The 22,977-nt window shown below is 51.7% G+C and overlaps 1 protein-coding gene across 1 annotated transcript in view; it reads right to left on the bottom strand.

Annotated features, from left to right (window-relative positions):
* The window catches only part of PTGIS (prostaglandin I2 synthase), a 39,557-nt gene extending 19,034 nt beyond the window's left edge, over window positions 1-20,523 (bottom strand). The window contains exons 1-5 of the mRNA XM_042930712.1: window positions 20,450-20,523; window positions 12,162-12,285; window positions 10,764-10,942; window positions 8,738-8,881; window positions 5,204-5,355 (exon numbers count right to left, since the gene is read on the bottom strand). Of these exons, the coding sequence (XP_042786646.1) occupies window positions 5,204-5,355; window positions 8,738-8,881; window positions 10,764-10,942; window positions 12,162-12,285; window positions 20,450-20,523 (673 nt within the window). The remainder of the gene's footprint in view (window positions 1-5,203; window positions 5,356-8,737; window positions 8,882-10,763; window positions 10,943-12,161; window positions 12,286-20,449) is intronic.
* Window positions 20,524-22,977: the final 2,454 nt, after the last annotated feature.

Below are 22,977 nucleotides of genomic sequence, written 5' to 3'. Positions count from 1 at the left end.
TTGCTACATTCTTGCCATTATTCTTAAGTATTATTTATCAGCCCCGGTGTAATGACTCAGTGCTGTGAATCAGAACTCCCAGGCCTGTGTAACTAGTAATTGCATTGCAGGTTCAAATTCCAGACCTCCCATGCTGTGTGGCCTTGGCCAAGGCCCTGTCCACCACTGGGTCTCAGTCTTCCCATCTGTAAAACGAGGGGCCCAGAGTTGAGTACCTCTCAAGTTTTTCCTCAGAAGCCCCTCTGAGCCCTAGAAACCTGGGCATAGTCCAGAGAGGGACATATCTTTAAAGTCCTGTGTTTTCGGGTTCGAGCCCCACCTCGGGCTCTTGTGCTGACAGCTCTGAACTTGGAGCCTGCTTCGGATTCTGTGTCTCCCTCTCTCTGCCCCTCCTCCACTCGCACTCTGTCTCTGTCTCAAAAATAAACATTAAAAAAAAAATTTAAAGTCCTGTCTTTTCCCTATAAAATGCATTAGATTTTTGCATTAGACTCTGTGATTCCTTCTTTTTCCTTTCTTTCTTTCTTTTCTTTCTTTCTTTCTTTCTTTCTTTCTTTCTCTTTCATGTTTATTTTTGAGAGAGAGGGAGAGAACATGAGCAAAGGAGGAGCAGAGGGAGAGGAGGACAAAGGATCTGAAGTGGGTTCTGTACCAACAGCATAGAGCCCAATCACAGAGTCAGATGCAGGGCTCGATCCCACGAACTGCGAGATCATGACCTGGGCTGAAATCAACAATCAGACACCCAACCAACCAGGCCACCCAGGCACCCCTAGACTCTGTCATTCTTTATTATAAGGATGCTTTTCTTCCCAAAACAATATTCAAAGAAAACACGCCCCTCCCAAATAATTTAGTAAAACGAATGTTGCAGAAAGCAGTGTATTTAGCTTGGGGCTCTATCTGCCCCCAATTCCCTCCTATATGAGAAGCACCAGACTCTGTGATCTAAGCATCCCCCAAAGGGTCAATTTTCTTTTAAAATATGTTTATACATTTGTTTTAAATGGTGCTTTTAGATGTTTATTTATTTATTTGGAGAGACAGAGAGTGAGAGCAGGGGAGGGGCAGAGAGAGAGGGAGAGAGAGAATCCCAAGCAGGCTTTGCACTGTCAGCATAGAGCCCAACGTGGGGCTCAATCTCATGAACCATGAGATCATGACCTGAGCCAAGATCAACAACAGTCAGACACTTAACCAACTGAGCCACCCAGGTGCCCCAAAATGTTTATAATTTTAATAGTGGAGGAGAAATAATGTATCCATGTGGCAAAAAAAAAAAAAAAAAAAAAAAGTAAGAAAAAGAAAGAAAGCATCTCTAAGAGTTCAAACAGGCATTTCCATCCCATCTCAGCCTTCTCGGAAGCAAATGTTCCCACAGGCTTAGAAAACAAAGATGTTAACCACACTTACCGTGGTGCTCATTGCACAATATATGTAAGTCAAGTCATCATGCTGTATACCTTAAACTTACATGGTGTCGTGTGTCAATCATTTCTCAATGAAACTGGAAAAAAAATAAACTAAAAAATCCCACAATATACCCACTCTTCTCATGGTTTTGGTATATCCCGTTCTACTTGACGGTTGCTGTTTTCCTTTATGTGAATGTATAACTTATTTCATCAGTCCCCACGGGTGGACCTACAGGCTGTCTGCAGCATTTGCTATTATTATAAGCAACGGGCAATGAGGATCTTTGTGCATCTTTAGATGTGTACAAGCACTGCTGTAGGATAATTCCTAGTAGTAGAAGTTTAGGTTCGAGGGAATGAGCATTTCTGTTTTGGCAGGTTCTGCCACATCACTCTTCCAAAGAAGCTGCCCTCTTCACAAGCCCAACAAAGTCTGAGGGCAGCTGTCCATCTGTCCAGCCCCAAGATGAGAAACCTTCCCCAACACTGCCACCTGCTGCCCGCACTGGGAAATGCAGCTTTCCTATACCCAGCCCAGGGCGGCTCCCTGAATGACCCAGGGTCCCCTATAATAGCGTGGGTATGGATGGATGAATGAGCAATGGAGAAACCACTCTTTCCTGGAGAAGCAACCGATGCTGGGAGGTGCCAGGTGCTTTACACACAGGATTTTGCAATCAGACCGTTTTTCCTTTTGCGGGGTCTGCCTCCTAACAGTTGTGTGTCCCTGACAAATGACTTCATCTGTCTGGGCCTGGTTCCTTACTTGCAAAATGGGTATAATAATATCAACCTTCTAGCATTGATGGTTCAATAAGATCATGAATTGTCTCTAAAAGGATGATAAGAGGTAACCCGCAGAGAGGAAAAGCAAATGGCTAGTGACACACGAAAAGCTGTTCCATCACAGCGATCAGGGAAATGCCATAAAGCCAGATGCCCTTTTTTGTCCATCAGGTTGGCAAGGTCTTAAAATCTGATAACTGTTTGTTGACAAGGCTGTGGGGAAATGCAAATTAGAACAACAAGTTACCTGCCTCTGCCCATCAGATTGGCAAACAAATGCAAAGACTGATAACATCTGGTGGGGGAATGAGCAGACTCCTTCCCTTCGGGCAGGCGTATGAATTGCTCCATGGTTTTGGAAATGATGTGGCAGCAGCTAACAAGAATTTTAATGTGTATGCCTTCTGACACGGCAAACCCACTTCCAGGAAAGTGTCGAGAGGAATAAAATCACCAGATGGTAGCAAAGATACAAATACAATGAAATACTAAAGTAGCCACACACACACACAAAAGGAAACAATTATAAGTATCCACTGGAAGGGGATGGTTGCCTAAATGCTGACATGCAAGAGCTGCAAAGATGACTCAATTCTCTGCGTGCTGATTTTATATCCTTCTACTCTGCCAGTCTTTTTCACTTGAGTTAGTTCTGTCATGGATTTCCTGGGGTTTTCCCAGCACGGTATCAGATCTTCTGCAAACAGGGATAGTCTTACATCTTCTTTACCCATTAAAAAAAATTTTTTTTAACATTTATTTATTTTTGAGAGAGAAAGAGAGACAGAGCATGAGTGGGGGAGGGGCAGAGAGAGAGGGAGACACAGAATCCGAAGCAGGCTCTCCAGGCTCTGAGCTGTCAGCACAGAGCCCGACGTGGGGCTCGAACTCAAGAACCGTGAGGTCATGACCTGAGCTAAAGTCAGACGCTTAACCCACTGAGCCACCCAGGCATCCCTTCTTTACTCATTCTTATGCCAGTAATTGATTTCTCTTATCTAATTGCATTGGCTAATACCACTAGAAGATACTTGTATTGACAGGGAAGAATACACAGCTATGTTGTTAGGTTAAACAAAAACCCAAGCTGCAGATAATAGATATAATTCCTTCTTAAAATACACCCAGTGACACCCTAGATACGTGTCTCTGTCTCTGTAAAACCGAGCATTCCTACGAAACAGTGTGAAGGGATATATGCCAGCATCTTTGCATTGTTAATCACGAGAAGGTTTCCTTCTTAAACAATCTAACGGGCTAAAGTGTGGTTTTTAAAAACTACATAAATAAAGGAAATGGGGTGATAAGCTGTTGTGAGCACTGAATGAGACCATAGTTAACCTGGTATCTGGCACCTAAAAAGTGTTCAACATGGGGCACCTGGGTGGCTCAGTCGGTTAAGCGTCCGACTTCAGCTCAGGTCACGATCTCGCGGTCCGTGAGTTCGAGCCCCGCGTCGGGCTCTGGGCTGATGGGTCGGAGCCTGGAGCCTGCTTCCGACTCTGTGTCTCCCTCTCTCTCTGCCCCTCCCCCGTTCATGCTCTGTCTCTCTCTGTCTCAAAAGTAAATAAACGTTAAAAATTTTTTTTTTTTTTAAAAAGAAAGTGTTCAACAGAGAAGTGTTTTTTCTTATTACCTCAGCCATTCCCAACAGTCACCCTGCAGGAAGATCCTATTGTTCTCCCCACTTTACAGATGAGATCGCTGAGGCACAGGGACACTATATAGGAGCCCGTAAACTACCTCAAGCCATCTGAGCGGAGCATGTATCAATCACTCCCTTCAACTGCCCCTCTGGAGAAAGGATCTGGGGTAAAAAAAAAGACCAGTGACTTGCCCCAAACCATCAGCTCAGAAGCCCCACAGTAGGCATCTGAATCCAGATTTTGCTGCAAATTTCTGAGTCCAGGATACACACGACTTCTCAGCCTTCCTGTGCCACTTAGAATACATGCAGTTTCCCGACCTCCCTGGAGACTTGGATTCAAGTGGACCGGAGGGATCTGGGGGCTTGTATTATTAACAAGGGCCGAGAGGCTTCTTCTCACGAGAGAAGTTTGAGACACAGTGGCCAGAAGAAGAGTGCAGCCCAGTGGTTCGCATGGCCCCTGTGCACTGAATCCTGCCAGAACCTCTTTACCAACACCGAGCTCCCTCTGTAGCCACAAAAGTAAGTGGGGTGGATTTCCACAGACCCAAGCTGAAATACTCCAGATGGGGAGTTCAGGGAGAATGCTACGCGGCCGGACGGTTCCTTCAGTGTGCAAGATCAAGGCCAGAAGAGCGGACGGCTGGTAACAGAGAGGTGAAGGCAGGTGTGCCATGGGAGACAGGTACAAAGAAGGTTCGCAGAAGCCCGATTCACAACAGCCCCAAACTGGGAACGACCCACACATCCCTCCACCAGGGGACGGACAGACAGACTACTCTACTGAAATGCTATGCCGTGGGGAAACAGACGACTGATACACACGGCCACCAGACGAGAGGCTGAGTGAAAGAAGCCGGGCACGAAAAGACACATGCTGCGTGATTCTATTTATGGGAAATTCGTAAACAGGTAAAACTAATCCCAGGCGACAGGAACCAATATGGCGGCTCCCTCTGCGTGGTGGGTGTTGACTGGGAAGGACACGAAGTATTTAGATTCACCTCTCAGCCGTGCATTTAGGACCTGGGTGCTTTCCTGCATGAAAATCATACCTCAGCAGAAAAAAGTAATGAAACCTTTAAAAATAGGAAATAATAAAAATAACGCACAACGAGGTCCCCAGGCCCCACTCTGGATGTACCGCATCTACCAGGAACCCCAGCTCGGGCCCAAGCCCTGCCTCCTACCACTGTACTCTTGCATATGCCCGGTGACAGGGATCTCACTGCTGCCCAGGGCATGAGAATGTCCTTCCGCCCATGTTGCCTGTGAGCCTTCAGCTTGAGTGTGGGCTCCCCCTCTGGGTCCCTCTGTCTGCCCCACGGCCCACCAGGGTCCCCATGGTGCTTACCCACTGACAGGGAGCCACGTGCCAGTTTGGGGAGCAGGAGGTCGAGCTGGCGGAAGGTGTGGAAGACATCGGCTGAGTGGGTGCGGTCCTGGGCCCGGCTCTCACGGGTGCGTGGCAGAGCTTCGACTCCGTACAGAGTCAGGTAGCCGGCTCTGGGGGAGGCGAACGACGGGTCAGGGGGGTCCTCCTTGGACGCTTCTGGCCAAACCCTCCCACGGTGGCCTACAAGCTTTTCTTCATGCATACAGCTAATAACCACCTGCCTTTCCTACTTTCTGCCTGGACTGTTCTGGGCCAGGGAGTCAGCAGTGGAGAAAACAGACAAAACCCTCAGGCCCTCAGGGAGTGGACCCTCTAGTGCGGAACATACACAACAGGCAACAGACTCAGGCGAACGAGTGATACACCAGCTGGGGCTCAGAGGTGCGGACAGACAAAGCCGGCTGGAATGTGGCGGTGAAGGGTGGGGAGGGGCTCAGAGATGCAGAGCTCATGACCTGCCCAGCCCACTGGACTAAGGCAGCAACCCCTCCTTCAGAACAGCTGAACCTCCCGGGGTCGTACATGCGTCTCTGCATCGGCACAGAAGGAATCCCACCCCACCTCCCGCCGCTCCCCCGGTCACGTAAGGCCCTGGGTCCCTCTTCTCCACACCAGTGCCCTCAGTTTCCTTAAGGCAGAGCTGGAAAGGTGTAGCTCACAAACTCGATTCATCCACCAACATGTTGTGTTTGGTTAATAGAATTTTCCTATGAACAAACTGAACAATTGGGGAACCACACAAAAGCTTAATTTCCCCCTCATCTCATCTTGAAAACGGAGAGAATTTGGGCCCCTGGGAGCCTGTGGTCCCGCCTGCCAACCCTGGACAGCAGAGGAGTCACAGCCGCTCCTTTATCCAGGAACAAGCTGAGTCAGCTGGCCCTGTGGTCTCTGGTCCCATTTGTGCTGGTTTTTTCCTTAAAGCAGAGAACCATTTCCCTGTATATATATATTTCTATGAAAAATATGCAATGAAATGAAACCACCAGAACCCCAGCAAAACCCAAGAAGGCAACGAGGTTTCACACTGTGGAAGTGAAGGCCCTTCCCAAGGCCACCTGCACTTCTAAGTGACACAGAACTTGGCGGGAGATAGAATAAATCGTCATGTGTTAACACCATGTGACCTATAGGTGGCGCCAGGAGCCATGAAGAAGAATAGGCCTGGACTAGAGCTGGGTAAAGAGAGGGCTCTCAGACTAAGTGGGGGGAGGTCAGGAAAGGCCTCTCTGAGGTGACACTTGAGATGGGAATGAAGTGAGGCAAGAGTCATGCAGACATGTAGGGAACAGCATTCTCAGGCAAGGGAACAGAAACTGCAAAGCCCTTGGGGTGGGAGTGTGCTGGGCCGGGACAGATCACGCAGGATCCTGCAGCCCGGGTTAGAACTCTGGATGGGACTCTGAGCAAGGCAGGGGTGCCATAGGACAGGTTGGGGGGCTTAAGTGGTGGCATCTCATGGTTTGGGGCTACATGAACCCGCACCTCCTGTCATCCAACCCATTCATCCCCTTCCTGTCCCAGGGGCCGCGGACGGCACCAACAAGGCCCAAGCCCACCAAGCCAGGAAACAGAAGCTCCAGCCCAGCCAGGCCTCAGACCCTGAAGACACAGGGGTCCATTTACATCTGACCCCCCACCCCCCCCCCCACACACACACCGCTGTTGCCAGGGGCCTAGACAGCCCAGCCACCACCCCACTGTCCCCACTTCCCCTGATGCCACGCTTTTCCTCTCTCACTGCTTCTCTCAGAGAAGGACACGGGGCCACGGGAGCCAGGAGACGTGGGAGATGCCCTGCTGGGAACTTGCGGACTGGTTTTAGCTGCTCCTCTCTGGACCTCGGTGTCCCCATCACACGAGGACAGGGTGGACCAGACCAGCATCACCCAGATGAATTACAGCCCTTGATGGTGTGTGCGCCACTCCAGGGGGACAGGAGAAAAAACGTGGGCCACCGACACATCAAAGGTCGTGCTGGAAAGCGTGGGCTCTGCGGACAGCCCTGCCAGGACCCCCGCAACGGGACTCGAGGCAAATGCCTTAGGTTCTCCCGGCCTCGGCTTTTGCATCTCTCAAACGGGGTTTGTACAGTCCCAGCCTCGGAGAGGGGTTGTGAGGGCGAAATGCGTTTACACCCCTTGAGCCCACACTGCGTGCACATACGTAGCTGTCCCGAACGTGCCTGGGTCCCCATATGTGGCAGCAAATGCCTCTCCTTTATTCTGAAACTGTGTCTCCAATTTTTTTGAAGCAGCTGAAATGAGCTGTGGTTTATGAAATGCTGGCCAGCTAATGGCAGCAGCAGCAGTCAGTGGGCTGTCCTTATTCCTCTCCCCACTCACAGCCTGCACCCCCGCTCCCCTCCCCCCCACGGCCCCAATCAAATCCTCAGCAGGTCCCGTCAGCTCTGTCCCCCAGAAATACCCCATTGTTGCCATCTCCCCGTCACCTCTGGGTCCAGGCCCCCGGTCTCTCACCTGGGTGACTATAACAGCCTCCCAGCGGGCCCTCCTGCCTCTCCTGCCACACACCCACCTCAGGTTAGCCTCTGTCCACAGCCAGAGAGAGCTGTGAAACCCAAGTCCAATCACGTCAGGCCCCTGCTTAACCCTCCCCCCCGCCCCCCCAACCCCGCTGTCACTCATTTTACTGAGAATGTACTCCAAAGCCTCTCACGGCCTCGCGGCTCTGTGAGACTCGGTTTCCGCAAGGGCTCTGACTCATCTTAACCCCACTGCCTGGGTTCGCTGCGCTCAGCCACAGTGGCCCGCTGCCCAAGCTTCCTCCCACCTCCGCGACTCTGCACCTGCTGGTCCTACCGCCTACTTGTGGCCAGCTCCCAACTCTGAGGCCAGACCCGCAGAGAAGCCCTTACTTTCAGCCTGGTTCAAAGAGCTCCCCAGACACAGTCAACCCATCTGCGGATCTCCGTTGTCTGTATTTGTCACTCTCTGACATAACTGTCTTTATTTACTGGTTTATTATCGGTCTCTCCAACGAGCGTCAGCCCGCTGAGTTTCAGTTTGTTGTCTGTCTTTCCCCTGCTGTACATCCAGTGCCTGGAATAGTGTCTGGGCCTCCTGAAGGAAGGAACGTTAGTGCAGTTTTTACTATAAGTTTACGAGTTCTGATAAAAAGTTGAAGTCCTGGGTTGGCCTCCCGAACGTTTTGTTTTCCTGGTCTGTGAAGTCTAAGGTTTGGAAACCACAGGAAAAGATGGTCTCTGAAACCTTGTTTTGCTACTCCCTCTCTGGACAGCTGGCAAGGCCCCTTTTCCTGACTTGAGCCTCCTTTACGACTCACAGCCTGAGCCAGGTGCACGCCTGGGGTCCCAGACACGAAAGGTCATCTTGCAGTCTTTGCTTCTGAGTGTCCCAAACTGCTTCCCCACCCACAAAGTCTTCATGGTTCCCGTGGCCACTATTAACGGCTGAGCCGGGTGCAGAGTGCTGGGCTCCACTCCCGACGAGGGGAGCCGCACCGGCTCACCTGAGCAGGAAGTTGTAGGAGAAATCGAGGAGACCCATCTCATGCCAGCCACCGCCCGCTTCTGTGGCGTCCCCCAGCAGGACAGTGCGGAGGTTGGTGTACATGGCTTCCGTGAGCGCCTGGAGGTCCTTGTGGAGGAGAGTCCTGGGGCAGGAAACAAAGTAAGAGCACAGCTTCCAGTGGGAAACGTATGCACACAGGCGCCCCTATTCCCAAAGCTCAGGGTCCCAGGGCCCCAGGGCCCCGCTGGCAACGGGGGCCTGCAGACAACTGGCTTAACCACGATGGTATTACTATTAATATCATCATCAATGACAGTGACAGTTACTCTTCACGGTGCTAAGCACCATGATCCTGTTTCATCTTTTGACAACTCTAGGGAATCACAGTTGCGGTTATGACACCCATTTTACAGACAGAGAAACTCAGGGACAAGAGAGGAACGTGACTTTCCCAAGGTCACCCAGCCACAGAGTCTTGAATTCCTAACCGTGACAGTCTGCCCCTCCTTGGGGCACACAAGCCTGGATAAGGAACCCAAAGACGTCTGGAAGAGAGAGAAACAGCAGGCCGACCCTTCCTCCTTGAGACCCAAAGTTAGGCACACCTGTTTGGATAAAGTGTCCCCTGACCAATGATTGCCAGGTAGGACACAATCCTGAGTGACCCTGATGTAGCTGTTCCCTAGACCCCACTCCAAGCACTTGATGGAGACAGTAGCCCTTAACAGATGCAGGAGCCACACCCAGTAGACAACGTGCGGGCTTAGGAGAAATTTCCAGAAACTCTTAGGGCAGACACTGGAGGAAAGTGGGGTCCTCCTTGGGTAGCGGGGTAGAATGCAGCGAACCGAGGAATCTTATTGCTAACGGGACCCAATGGTCCCCCTAGAATGCCAGGACCTAGGACACTTGGGCTCAGAAATCTCCTAGCGGCCATCCCACAGAGCCAAGTTCAGACTGGGTACTTCCTCTCATCAGCATTCACCTCATACTCTGGCCTTTCCTCAGTTTTAGCAGCCCTGCAAAACCCAGTCTTCTAGAGACTTTTCCTAACCCCAGGAGGCCACCCTTCCTGGAGACAGATCACTAAGGATTCCTGTCAGACTGCACGAACTCTAGGGATGCACACACTGTCTTATTTCCTCAGCATCTCAGCTGGAGTCTGCAGACCTGGGTTCAAATCTCAGCTGTGCCATTTACCAGTGATGGAACACGCACGTCACTTCACTCCTGAGTGTGTTTCCTCACCTGTAAAACGAGGATAAAAATATCTACCTCTTGAGGTAGATCGATTGCACAGAGATGTAAGTGTTCCTATCAAACACCCGGCATATGACTGGCATCTTCAAATTGTGGTTGGCATCATTCTGGGCCCCCTGCATCTAGACCAGTGTATAGAAAGTCCTCAGATATTTGCAGAAGTAATGAATGCAGAGTACATGTGCCCACACGTCCTCATGCTGATATAATTATTCTTTATGTTTCAGGACCTACATCACTTCCTCGCTGTGTGACCTCGGGCAAGTCTTCTCCGAGCCCCAGTGTCCTCATCCATAAAGTGGGGCTGTAAGTTACTCACCCTCCAGCATTGTCATGAAGACTAATGAGACCACAGAGGATGGGCTCGAAACTATTAGCCCCCCCGCCCACCTCCCTTCCTTTCACACGAGGAAACAGAGGCCCAGAGAGGGCAAGGGATTTGCCCCAAGTGACACAGCTAGGAAGTGGGGGAGCCGGGATTTGACTCTCGGTCTGGCTGACCCAAACCCTGGGCTCCTCCTACTGAAATCAGACCTGTCTCCTAAAAGAAGTAAAGACGAGAAGGGCCTTTCTTCAGCCCAATTCTTTGGGGCTGTTTGGTTTTTTTTTTTTGGTTTCCTTTGTGTCTGTCTTCTCAAAACAAATGTCTTGACTGGATACCTGGTGTGGACACAAACTCAAGCCACTCAGCACCTGGGCTATGCAGGCAGAAGCAGGTCACGCCCTCCCCCGCCCACCCACAGGGGCCACCTTGAGCCACTCACGGTTTCATCTTGGCCTTTTCATCACTGGGGCTGTAATGTGGGAGCTGCAGGTCAAAAATCCTCTCCATGAGGAAGACAGCATAGGCGTGGAAGTCCAGCTTGGTGCGAGGCTCCCACACCACCGTGTCATAGGAGTGGGGGTCCAGGAGGACAGTGACATACCTGCCCCCCACCAGCACCTGTGGGAAGTCAGCAGGGACGAGGCGAGGAGAAATGCCATCAAGGACAGGAGCTCTCAGTGGTCAGGGGCCTACCCTGTGCCGGGACCTGACATTTCACAGACAGTGTTCTCCCATCCACTCCTCACGACTGTCTGTGACGTGGGGACCACTTAGAGCCGAAAACTGAGGCTGACAGAAGGCGGGGGATGTGCTCAAGATCACACAGCTGAGACACAGTAGAGAAAGGACTGGCATTCAGCATTTTTCGGTAGCAAACGTCGGGCTCTCAACCACCTCACTCTTCAGCACCTGCCATCATTATCTTGGTTACTGTCGTATCTTCAGCATCCGGGAGAGAGTCTGCCCACAGAAGGCAGCAAATGGGTGTTGTGCGTATCATGGGTGGAGAGACCGGATAGAACAGGTGGCTAGATGAGTGGATGCTGTTGGATAAATGCTAGCGAATGGGCCAGAAATACCCACTTCTTTGGGAGGCCGAGCCCTCAATGTAACCTGCTGCCCAAGAAGGTAAGGAAAAGAGAAAGAGCTGTAATCCTGTAATTAACAAAGGAAAGGGAATTTTCCCTCAAATGTCTGTGTGGGGGAGTGGTCACACAACTCTCAACACCCACGCAACTGCCTTGGCCCTGTTTCCAAGTGTGATCTGGGAGTCATGTTACTCGAACTCTCTTATAAAATGTAGGCCAAAATCCAAGAAGAAATGCCACTGGATGGATTGTTGGGTAAATGGAAGGATATCACTGAATGTATGTTGGATGGAAAGATGAATGGATGAGGAGGTTAGATGGAAGCTGAAAGTGTGGATGAATGTTGGGAACATGTGGCAGCAGGCTAAGTGGATGCTGGGGAAAAGGACCGAAGGACGAATGTGGGATGGGTGGAACCCAAAAGGATACCTGAAGGTGGATGGGTGTGGTGGTTGTTTGGATGGATGGATGCTGGATAGATGGAAGTTGAGTGGATGGATAGAGGTCAGTTGGATGGACGAACAAGAACTTCATAGACACTGAATGACTGCATCACTTGATGCTGGGAAGAAGGAATGGATGTTACTCAGTGTTGGCTGTACAGCTGGATGGGAAAATGGATGGAAAATTGGCAAGACCACTGGATGGTAGGTTAGGGTATGGAAGGATATAGAAGGAATCAGTGAACACCAGACGACAGGCCCACCTGCTCACCCCCTTCCCTCCCTCGACGCACATGAGGCACTTACAGTAAATATATCACCATGCTTCTCCTTCATCCTGGTGAGGAAGCTGGCAGCATCTTTTCCAAATTCCAAGGCATGGCCCAACCACGGGATACTGCCCACGTCCAGAGGAGGCTCACCAGGTCGCCTGCAGAAGCCATAGTACTTATCACTATTTGATAAAGTAGGGAAGAAGAAAAAGAGTGTAGGGCATGGGGTATGACTTTTCAGCGGGGAGAAGGCTTCCCTGGGACATTGGAGAAAGACCTGAAGGTGGTGAGGGAAGGAACCCTATCTGGAAAAAGAGCCTGCCAGGCAGAAGTAACAAGTGCAAAGGCCCTAAGGCTGGATCATGCCTGGCGTGTTCCACGAACAGTAAGGAGGCCAGTATGGCTGGAGTGGAGGGACCAAGGAGAACAGGAGACGTTGAGGCCAGAGCAGGAACAGGTGTCAGACCATGCAGAGCCTTGGAGGCAGCTGTGAGGACTTTTAACTTTTTCCCTGCATGAGGTGGGAGCCATGGGAGAGCTTCGAGCTGCACAGGGACATGATTTGACTTAAGTTTTTACAGGATCCTTTTGGCGGCTGAGTAGAGGAGAGACTGCAGGGGGCCAAGAGAAGCTGGGTGACCAGTTGATGTTGGTACATCTTAGGGAATCCAATCGAGGTGGGCTTTCCCTGTGGGTGGGAGAGCTTTCTAGAACCCAGAAGTACAAGGACACAGAGTTCTCTGCCTGAGCCAGCGTGGACAGGGCTTTGGTCATCTCACACCCCCTGCCATGCCCACAGAGAAAGGATGAGACTGGAGACACGGTTGAGTGATTGAGTGGCAAAGGGTAGCAGAAGGACCGTCCTCATCACTGACCCCTGGCTGCCCCTGCCCCACCATCCTCTGGGGGAGGGGGCTGTTCGCTAGGGAGAGCTAATCATGATCACGAAGTGGGCCTCAAATAGCAAGACCGCTGCTCATGGTGGACCCCCGGGAGGTCCTTAAACCCAGGCTAGGACCCCTATCTTTGTCGTAGAACGATCAGAACCACAGGCATGCAGAGAGCTCCCCGTCTGGTGAATAGCAAGCCATCCCTTGTCTTCTCACTCGCTCACCGAATAGTAACTGGGAAGCAGGCACTGCTCCACGTGCTGGGGTTACAGCAGTGAACGGGACAGGCAAGGTGCCTGGCTTCATGGGGCTTACATACTAATAAGGGGAAGGCAGACAAAAGCAAAAAAAAAAAAAGCAAAATCATTTCAGAGAGTGACAAGCGTGATAAAGAAACTAAAGGAGCTACGAGTGAACGATAAAAAGACAAATAACCCGATTTTTAAATGCACGAAGGAGGTGAATGGACAGTTCTCTGACGGAGATGCACAAATGGCCGGTGAACAGATGAAAAGACGCTCGACATCGTGAGGCACTGGGGAAAAAATGCAAATCAAAGCCACAGTGTGGCACCATTTCACACGAAGATGGCTCTCCTCTAAAAAAAGAAATAGTCGCTGTTGGCAAAGATGTGGAGACATGGGGATCCGCATATAGTTCTGGTGGGAATGTAAACGGTGCAGCTCGTGTGGAAACTAGCCTGGCAGGTCCCTGAAAATCTAAGAGTTACCACACAACCCAGCAACATACCCCAAAGAACCGAAAACGTAAGTTCATATAAACACAGTGGCATTAGTCATAGTGGCCAAAAGATGGACCCAATGCAGATGTCGCTGACTGATGAGTGGACAGACAAAATACGGTACGTTCATGCCGTGGGAGATTATTCAGCCATAAAAAGGAATGACTGATTCATGCTACAGTGTGGAAGAACTTTAAAACCATTATATGCCGAGTGAAAGAAGCCAGACACAGAGGTCACCTCTTGGGTGATCGACTTCTACGCAATGTCCAGAAAAGGCACATGCAGAGGGGCAGAAAGATTAGTGGTTGCCAGAGCTCGAGGGAGAATACAGAGTGACTGCTTATGGAGGCAGGTTTCCAGGCTTCTTTTGGGGAATGACAAAAAATATTCTGGAGTTAGGCAGTGGTGAGGGCGGCACAACCCTACAAATATTCTAAAAAGCACTGACTGTATACTTTTTTTTAATGTTTATTTATTTCTGAGAGAGAGAGAGAGAGAGAGAGAGAGAGAGAGAGAGAGTGGCGGGGGGCAGAGAGAGAGAGACACAAAATGCAAAGCAGGCTCTAGGCTCTGAGCTGTCAGCACAGAGCCTGATGTGGGGCTCAAACCTACCAACTGCAAGATCCTGACCTGAGCTGAAGTCAGACGCTTAACTGACTGAGCCACCCAGGTGCCCCTGAATTGTATACTTCAAAATGGTAAATGTAGGGGCACCTGAGTGGCTCAGTCGGTTAACCGTCTAACTTCGGCTCAGGTCATGATCTCACGGTTCATGAGTTCGAGCCCTGCATCAGGCTCTGTGCTGACAGCTCGGAGCCCGGAGCCTGCCTCAGATTGTGTATCTCCCTCTCTGTCTGCCCCTCCCCTACTTGCCTCTCTCTCTCAAAAATAAATAAACATATAGGAAATTTTTTTAAATGGTAAATGTTATAGTGTGTGAATTATATCTCAGCAAAGAAAAAAGAGAGCTAGGTGACAAGGGCTGGTCAGGGAGGGCCTCCCTGTGGAGGTGCCATGTGAGCAAAGACCAGCAGGATGAGAAAGGAGTGGAGCGCCAGAGTGGGGACAGAAGGAATTTAGGCAGTGGGAACAGCGAGTGCAAGGGCCCTGGGGTGGGGGGCTTTCCAGACAGCAGGCACTAGTGTGGCTGGAGTGGACTGTAGGGGTGAGAGGCAGGATTTGACCTGCAGCTAGGGTCAGGTCCATGCCCAGTATGATGGGGAGCCCCCGGAGGGTTGGAAGGGGGGGCTGGAAAGTGATGTGGTTATGCTTTTAAAAAGTCACAACACAGATCATCCAGGAGCGTGACAACGGAAGTGGAGGTGAAGCTAGCATCCGACTCCCCCGCTTCCAGGACGGGGGGCTTCTTCCTCTAAGACACCTTTGGGGGTATGAGCAGGGGCTATGGCTTCCTTTCCCTGCTCTTTGTCCAGGCTGCGGCCAGAGCTCCCCGGTGAGCCAGGTGTTATTTCTGGCAGCTTTCATCTTTCCCCAGAAAAGTCCCAAGGAGGCTCAGACAAAGGCAGGAAGCTGGGAGCCCAGGAGTCTGACCCGCGATGTAGCCGGCTGGCTCTTGGATCCTAGGCCCTGCATCCAGCTCGGGCCCAGGCCACATTCCAGGGTGACTCAGCCGTCAGCCAGCAGGGATGAAGGAGACTCTATTTTGGGGTCTGCGGTCTCCAGCCTCGCCCACGGATACCCTCACTGTTTTGAGATACGGCCAGGCCCTTGGAGAGGAGGGAGGGAGGGCTGGACCCCCTCATCCCCGGCTCCTGCCCACACAGCCTGTCCCTCCGGTTTCAGATGCCAAGACACCTTTTCTGATTCCCCACTTCCCGTCACATGGGCCCCTCCCCAAACTGCCCACTCGCCACTCACAGACTCCATGGCCAACCTTGCCACCTGGCCTCTCTCTCACGCTCAACCCTCTGCAAAGTGGGGGAGAAGGTTAAGGATGGGCAGCACCCAGCTTTGTGCCCTGAAGCATCACACCCACACTGGACGGAAGTTCCACGAATATAGGCACTTGACCCCCAACACTTAACAACAGTGCCTGGCACAGAGAAGGCGTTTAATAACTGTGTCAGATGAATGATTTGTGTATACAGGTGGTGCTCAAAGAGGAGCACCTGCCCCTCCCCCCACCCGCCAGAGTCTGCCAAAGGGGTCAAGGGACCCAACGCAGGTTAAGTGCCCGATACACACAGTCCACATTCTGGTTTGAGCAGAAGCGGCATCATTTAGCTGTGCCGTGTTAGTGGACTGCCTCACCTCTCTGTCCAGGAGTTTCAACTCAACTCAGGGCCTCAGGCTCTGGGAGGATTTCATAGGGGGGGACCGCAGGGTTTCAGCAACCTGAGCGTCTATTCCTCCCCAGGGTTCACCCACAAGCTGCCGGCCATTAACCCTCTTCCCCTCCCCCACTCCTTGCCTCCCACTTCGTAGACGCAGCATGCGGCCACTTTGCTCTAGTTTTTGTTTTCCTGTTTTTGTAACTGACACAGAAGGTTCGGAGAATTCTCAGCGTCATAGGAGAATGGTTAGGGCAAGCAGAGTGACAGAACAGATGCAAACTGGAGAGACAACAGGAGGGGTGGGGACGGCAGCAAGGCTGAGAGAGGGCTCTCCTATGGAGTCCCCAGCAAGGGATGGTCCATTGTCGCATTTTGCAGGAGAAGCTGGAGACCTGGTGTTTTGTACGTGGAACACCCTAATCTTCTCCTCTTGCTGTGTGTGGTACACAGCAGACCCATCTGGGCTGCATCCAACCTCGGGCCGCCACTTGGTGGCCTCTGGTCAGTGCGGGTTGAAACAAGGCACATTTTCTGTGCCCAGAAACTCCGTACCCTGCAAGGGCCCAGCTCTTTTCTTGAGCCACCGGGAACCGTCACCTGATGCCACAGTGACCTCCCCACACCTGGAGTGTTCTTCCAAGGCTCTCTAGACCAGACGCACAAGCCCAAAGAGGAAAAGAGACACACGCAGCCCGGTGGGGTGGCCGGGGCACGGGAGATCGGCTACATGAGACTTGGTGGACAAACCAAGGCCCAAAAGGACAGCAGGAAGGATGTTTCTGACAGCCACATGCAGGTCATCAGCCCCAGTGGCACAGAAGTCAGACTCCTAACTCCTGACCCAAGGTCTCCTAATTCCAGCTTACCACCTCTCCCAAGAGAAAACACTCACGGTTACCCAGGCGGGTTTAAAAATCTTTGCTGTAACTGCCAAAATTGGAATTTGGACTGGAGACTACATAATATTAATCATTTTTGTATTCTGAGGTAGGATAAGAGAATTGTGGTTGTCATTTTTTTTTTTTTTGACATGCATTCTGAAATATTTTCTGGAAAGATATTGTAACATCTGGATTTAAAAAAAATTTTTTTAATTTGAGAGAGAGCATGAGAGTGGGGGAGAGGGGCAGAGAGAGAGAGAGAGAGAGAATGAAAATCTTAAGCAGGATCCATGCTTAGTGTGGAGCCTGATGAGGGGCTCAGTCTCATGACCCTGGGATCACGACCTGAGCCAAAATCAAGAGTCAGACGCTCAACCGACTGAGCCACTCAGGCACCCCGATCTGTAATTTTTTGTAAAAATGTTAACCATCAAATAAGGGGATGGTTACATGGGAGTTCTTATACTATTCTTTTATTTTTCTGTATAGGTGAAATTTTTCATCATTAAAAATTTTAACTTAAAAAAAAAAGCTAGAGGTAAAGACACTTGCTGACTGACTGAAGTTCCTTTTTTTTTTTTTTCTTTTTACTGAGAAAAGCATGAGTTTTGGAACTGACTGGATGGGGAATATAATTTCAGTGTGGCCCTAAGGAAGTCGCTTAGCCCTTCTAGGCCTCAGCTGTAAAATAGGGTGATGAACATTACCTCAAGGGTCAGTGAGGAGAAAGGAAGGTGTGGGGTCTTGCTTGTTTGATTCATTGTCTACACAGCATCAGCATCATCCACCTCTTTTTCCAACACTTGATTATTTGTCCTTAAGAATCTTCTGGGGGCGCCTGGGTGGCTGAGTGGTTAAGCATCCAACTTCAGCTCAGGTCATGATCTCACGGTTCATGAGTTCAAGCCCCACATTGGGTTCTGTGTTGACAGTGCGGATCCTGCTTTAGATTCTCTGTCTCCCTCTCTCTCTGCCCCTCCCCTACTCTCTCTCTCTCTCTCTCCCAAAAATGAATAAATAAATAAATAAACATTAAAAAAAAAGAATCTTCTGGGAGTAGCCACAACTTACTATCTTACCATCATGTGGTTCTAAGACTTTTGAGCATTCAGATTACAAATAAAATGTGTGGGAAGCATGGAAATTCATTTTTCCTGGGAATTACAAATCCCTATGGCCCAGATGCGTAATCCAGGCAGATCCCACACAAGTTGCTTAGCTTCTCTGAGACTCAGTTTCCTCCTCTGTAAACTGGGAGTAACAAGAGTGCCCCTTGCTGAGATGGGAGGAGAAGAAGATGAGATTGGGGCCTGAACTGGGGTGCCTGTGGGGTCTCCCCAGGGTCCACCCAACTAACTGCCCCTGAGCTCTCAGTGACCCCAAACCCATACTTCTACCTAGGACCCACTGTTGACCCTCCTAAGCCACCAGGTGTAAACATCAACGACTCACCCTCAAAGATAAATTAGCTCTCTGGATTACAGCAAGAATTTGCTAAAATAATGTTTAACTGGCCTTTCTTCTAACCCAGAAGTTCCATTCTCATCAGCATCCCCATTTTAAAGATTGAGACACTAAGGCAGAGAGTGGTTACCCAATTTGTTCTTGTTCCTAGAGGCTGAGAGTTTCCACACGCTGAGCACCCAGGGACCCTGCTTCCCAGAACCCACGTAGCTTACAGCCACCACATCGGCTGGGGCGGGGGGGGGGGGGGGGGGGGGGGGGGGGGGGGGGGGGGGGGGGGCGGAACACAGAGCAGGAGGCCTCACAGGAAGACCACAGCACATTGGCTGAAATAGCAAAAACGCTGGAGACAGAGACAGCCTAAGGGTCCCTCAGTTGAGACAGGAATAAAAAGGAAAAAAATAAACTTGCCATTCATTCATAATATGAAATACTACACAGACAATCAAAAGAATGAATCAGATCTCCACGCAGCAACATGGACGGACATCAAAACTAAAACCTGCAGTGAAAAAAGCAAATGTGCGATCCGAAAACATCCCTGGACAGAGTTTCCCCAAAAGCCTAACAACTTTGGAAGAATAATTCATTTCTTCACAGAAGAACTTATTTGTGGACTTTTCCTCTTTCTTCCTCATTTTTTTCAGGCAAATGAACGAATACATAGTTTTAAATTTAACCTGGGAAGGTGTCTGGAGGTTAAAGAAAAAGATCACAAGGTTACTGTTTGGAAGTTGAACTAACCTGTTGTTTAAAAATAAAAAGTTTCCAGAAAAGTTCTGGAATTTTCAGACACTCTCATTTCACACACACACACACACACACACACACACACACAGTGCCCTGTATTACCTACAACCTCACCAAAGAGGGATCACAGAAGCCAGTGTCTACTCTGGACTGGATCCTGGCACAGAATGAGCACATGATGGAAAAGCTGATGAAATACAAATGAAGTCTGGAGTTTGGCTCATCTTAACAGACCAGTGTTGGCTTTTTAGTTTTGACGAATGTACCACGATAATGTTAAATGTTAACAATGGCGGAAACTGGATGGGGAGGCCTTGGGAAACTGGATGAGGGGTCTTTGGGAACTCTTTGTACAACCTTTGCAACTTTCTTGCAAATATAAAACCAGTCTCAAATAAAAAGCATACTTTTTAAAAAATCTGGAAGGTTCCCCGCCAGCCTTGCTCTGGCCACGCTATGCGGTAGCCTTGATCAACAAGAAAAGTCTGGAATTGTCGGAAGGGAAGGGAAGGGAAGGGCAGGGCTTCAGTCTTATCTATAACGGGATAAATATTTAAGTCAAATACATTCAGCTATCCCATGTGCAACTCAGATTAACTTTTTAAATTAACTTTGTAAAAAAAGGACTCACTGCCACGGCACTGATTTCAAGTGTATGAGATTTACTCCTTCTCCTAAATCACAGATTCTCAGTGGAGCAGGACAACCTTTGGGACTAGGAAGCTGAGAAGTTTGGCGCGGGTTCTACCCTGCCCAGGCCGTGGGGTCTCAGGGGAAGGGAGACCCCTTTTCTGGACCAGAGCATTGGGAGATCCGAGTTTCCCCAACCCCCTCGTCCAGGTGGGGGAGGGAGGCCTCCCATGGAAAGTGGTTCCAGGGCTCTGTATTCCCCAGCCTCAACTCGCCCATCTGTGTAATGGGGTGAGGATCAAGGCGACCTCCCCGCCCCGAAAACCGAGAAGGCCTAGGGATTGGCTCGAGTAGGTGCTGGATCCAGGAGGGGGCTTCTCGCACCCCCACCCGGAGACCCTCTCCAGAAAGCCCTTCGCAGGTGCCAGCCGAGCGCGTGTGCGCCGGGGGCCGTCTGCCGGGTCCTCCAGCCCCGTCGCCCACTTCCCGGGCCTCCACCACCCCCCCCCCCCACCCCGGCGGCCTGGCCGTCGTCCTCCCCCCCGGGGTGGGGCGGCGGATGGGCGTCGAGCCCCTTCGCCCCGAGGGGCCGGCCGGTGGGGGAGGGACGAGCGGCTCGGGACCCCGGGGGTCGCCCCTCTGTCCGGGCGGGGGGCGAGGGCACTCACCGCGAGCGTCGACGGCTCAGCAGCAGCAGGAGCAGCAGCGCGGCCAGGAGCCCGAGGAGCAGGGCCCAGGACATGGCCGGGCGGCGGGCGGGCGGGCGACGCTGCGGCGGCGGGCGGGCTCCGGGCGCCCAGGTGCCTCTCGGCCCGCGCACCCTCCCTCCCCGCTGGCCCGGCCGCGGCGGGACGGGGGCGGGCCCGACGGCGGCGCCGGGGTCCCGGGGGGCGGGGCGCTCTCGGGGAGCCCCTCCCCCAGCTCGGCGGCGCGGGCCCCCACCTCGGGCTCGGAAAGGGGCTGGGAAATGTGGGGTGGAGCGGAGGGGAGCTGCGGGCGGGCGGGCGAGGTGGGAGGGGGGTGCTGCGAGGGAGGGATTATGGGGGGGGGAGGGAAGGGAAGGGAGGGAGGCACTGGGGGGGGGGGACGGAGGGGCGATGGGGATAGAGCAGGGGGTGGAGACGGGAGGGTGACGTGGGGGCGGAGGGGGAATGTGGTGGGAGGGGTGGGAGGGGCCCACGTTCTACCCGAACCGTCTCCACCTGCCTCCTCCTCCTGGCCCCGTCCCCACCCTGGGCCTGGAGATTTCTGTCCCGTGTGTCTGGGCCAGGTGGGGTTACCGTGTTTGCCTTCAGGAATATAGTGAAGGGGTTGTCCCCTCCCCAACTGCTGTTAGAGCCAATGACTGGAGCACAGCAGGGGCTCAAGCGGATGGTGGCCATTGCCAAGATCGCCTGGTGCTTAGGGTGCCAGCCTCTAGGTCGTGTGGCTCTGCAAGAGACCACCCTGGGTGCTAAGGGGAACCCAGGCTCACCACTCACTCCCCCACCGGTTTGCACCCTGGGAAACCTTGTGCAGGAAACCTAAACCCTCTCCGAGGCCAGTTTCTTGTCGGGGAACAGACAGGTCGAAGGCGTGAGAAATTGACCGGAGCTCGTCCAAAAGGTTGCCAGGTGCTCCTTGCTTGGCACAGGTGAATGCTGTGAGTCCGGGTGGAGGTCTGATTCTAACCCTGTGTCTGTTTCTCACTGCTGGGTGCCTCCAGGCAGGTTTCCTCTCTTCTTCCCAGTAGCCCCCGGAGAAGGGTCACTCCTCCCCCATTTCCTGTCTTCAGCCCCCTCCCTCCCTCTACAGAAGGGTCCTCTTAGAACCCAAGTCAGAACCTGTAACTGGGTTCTGCTCAGAATCCTCCATGGCTCAGAACACAGCCCCAAGTCCTTATAAGGTCCTATAAGCACCAGCATTTTCTGCCCCCTGCCACCTTTACCTCCCTGACCTCACGCCCCCCCCCCCCCCCCCACTCTGCTCCAGCCACACCCATCTCTTGTCCTTCCCCAAATGTGCCAAACTCACTTCCACCTCAGGGCCTTTGCACTCAATAGTCCCTCTGTCTAAAACAATCTTCTCTCAGTCACTTGCGTAGCTGATGCCTTCCATCACCTTCCCCATCCCTCTGTCTCTGCTCAACTGTCACCTCCTCAAAGAAACCTTCCCTGCCCACCTGGTCTGAAGTGTTCACACCATCATTCTCTATTGCTTTAGTTTGTTTGTTTTTTTTCCTTGATGGTACTTAACATTCCTGCTATCATGTTAGAGATTCACTTATTTGCCTGTTTCATGTTGGCTGTCATGGCAGCTGGATGACCTTCTGTGTCCTCTGGATTCAGAATATCAAGAGGCAAAAAGCACTTCCTGAACCTCTTGTTTATTTATCCAGCTTCTCCGCCTACAAAGCCAACGATCCCAAAAAGGCCACCGAACGGGCCTGGAGGGTTTTCTCCAAATTAGGGGGAGCACTGTGGGGCAGCCGTCTGTCAGAGGGGTTCACAGCCCAGCCTGGCCAATGCTAAACTGTGTAACTGGGCAGTCTGCTCCACCTCCCCGAGCCATGGTGCCTCATCAGTGGAGTGGAGTTGAAGAAATGACCTAATCCAGGGGACACGCCTCTCAGAGTGCCGGATACACAGTGAGCATTAGTGAAAGTTCACTGCTGCCAGGACTTCTTCCTGTTTAGCCTCCCACCGTATGTGTGATCAGGGCTCGGCCTCAGTTTTCTCATCTGGAAAATGGGAAGAATAGTTCCTTCCTCACAGGCCCGTTGTGAGGACTGAATGAATTGATGGGAGTGTGAAATCACCCGGCAGGGGGCCTGGAACACAGTAGGTGCTCAATAAATGTTAGCTTCCCCCCCCCCCCCATCCCAGGCTGGAGTATAAACCAGTGGCATCCCAATCTGAATCACTCCCAAATGGCATGTCTCTCTTCCCCCTCCCCTCCAGGGAAACAACACACCAATGAGAGAAGAATGTGTTGGCGCCCCTGGCCTCTTCCTTGCTAATGGAACCTGATTTTATTCAGGAATCACCCACATGTTTAGGAGGGTGGCCCCATCTCCTTCCCATTGGTCTGAGCCGGCCAGGGCTCCCCCTCTTTGCTAGGAGCCACCCCAGGAACCACCGATCTCCAGACTTCTTGTTTAAGAAATGATCAAATGTCTGTGTTGCTGAAGACACCACGAATCAGCTTTTCTCTTACA

This window comes from Panthera leo, chromosome A3, assembly GCF_018350215.1.
Source record: "Panthera leo isolate Ple1 chromosome A3, P.leo_Ple1_pat1.1, whole genome shotgun sequence".
NCBI classification, from domain to species: domain Eukaryota; kingdom Metazoa; phylum Chordata; class Mammalia; order Carnivora; family Felidae; genus Panthera; species Panthera leo.
This window is presented reverse-complemented; position numbering and strand designations above follow the sequence as displayed.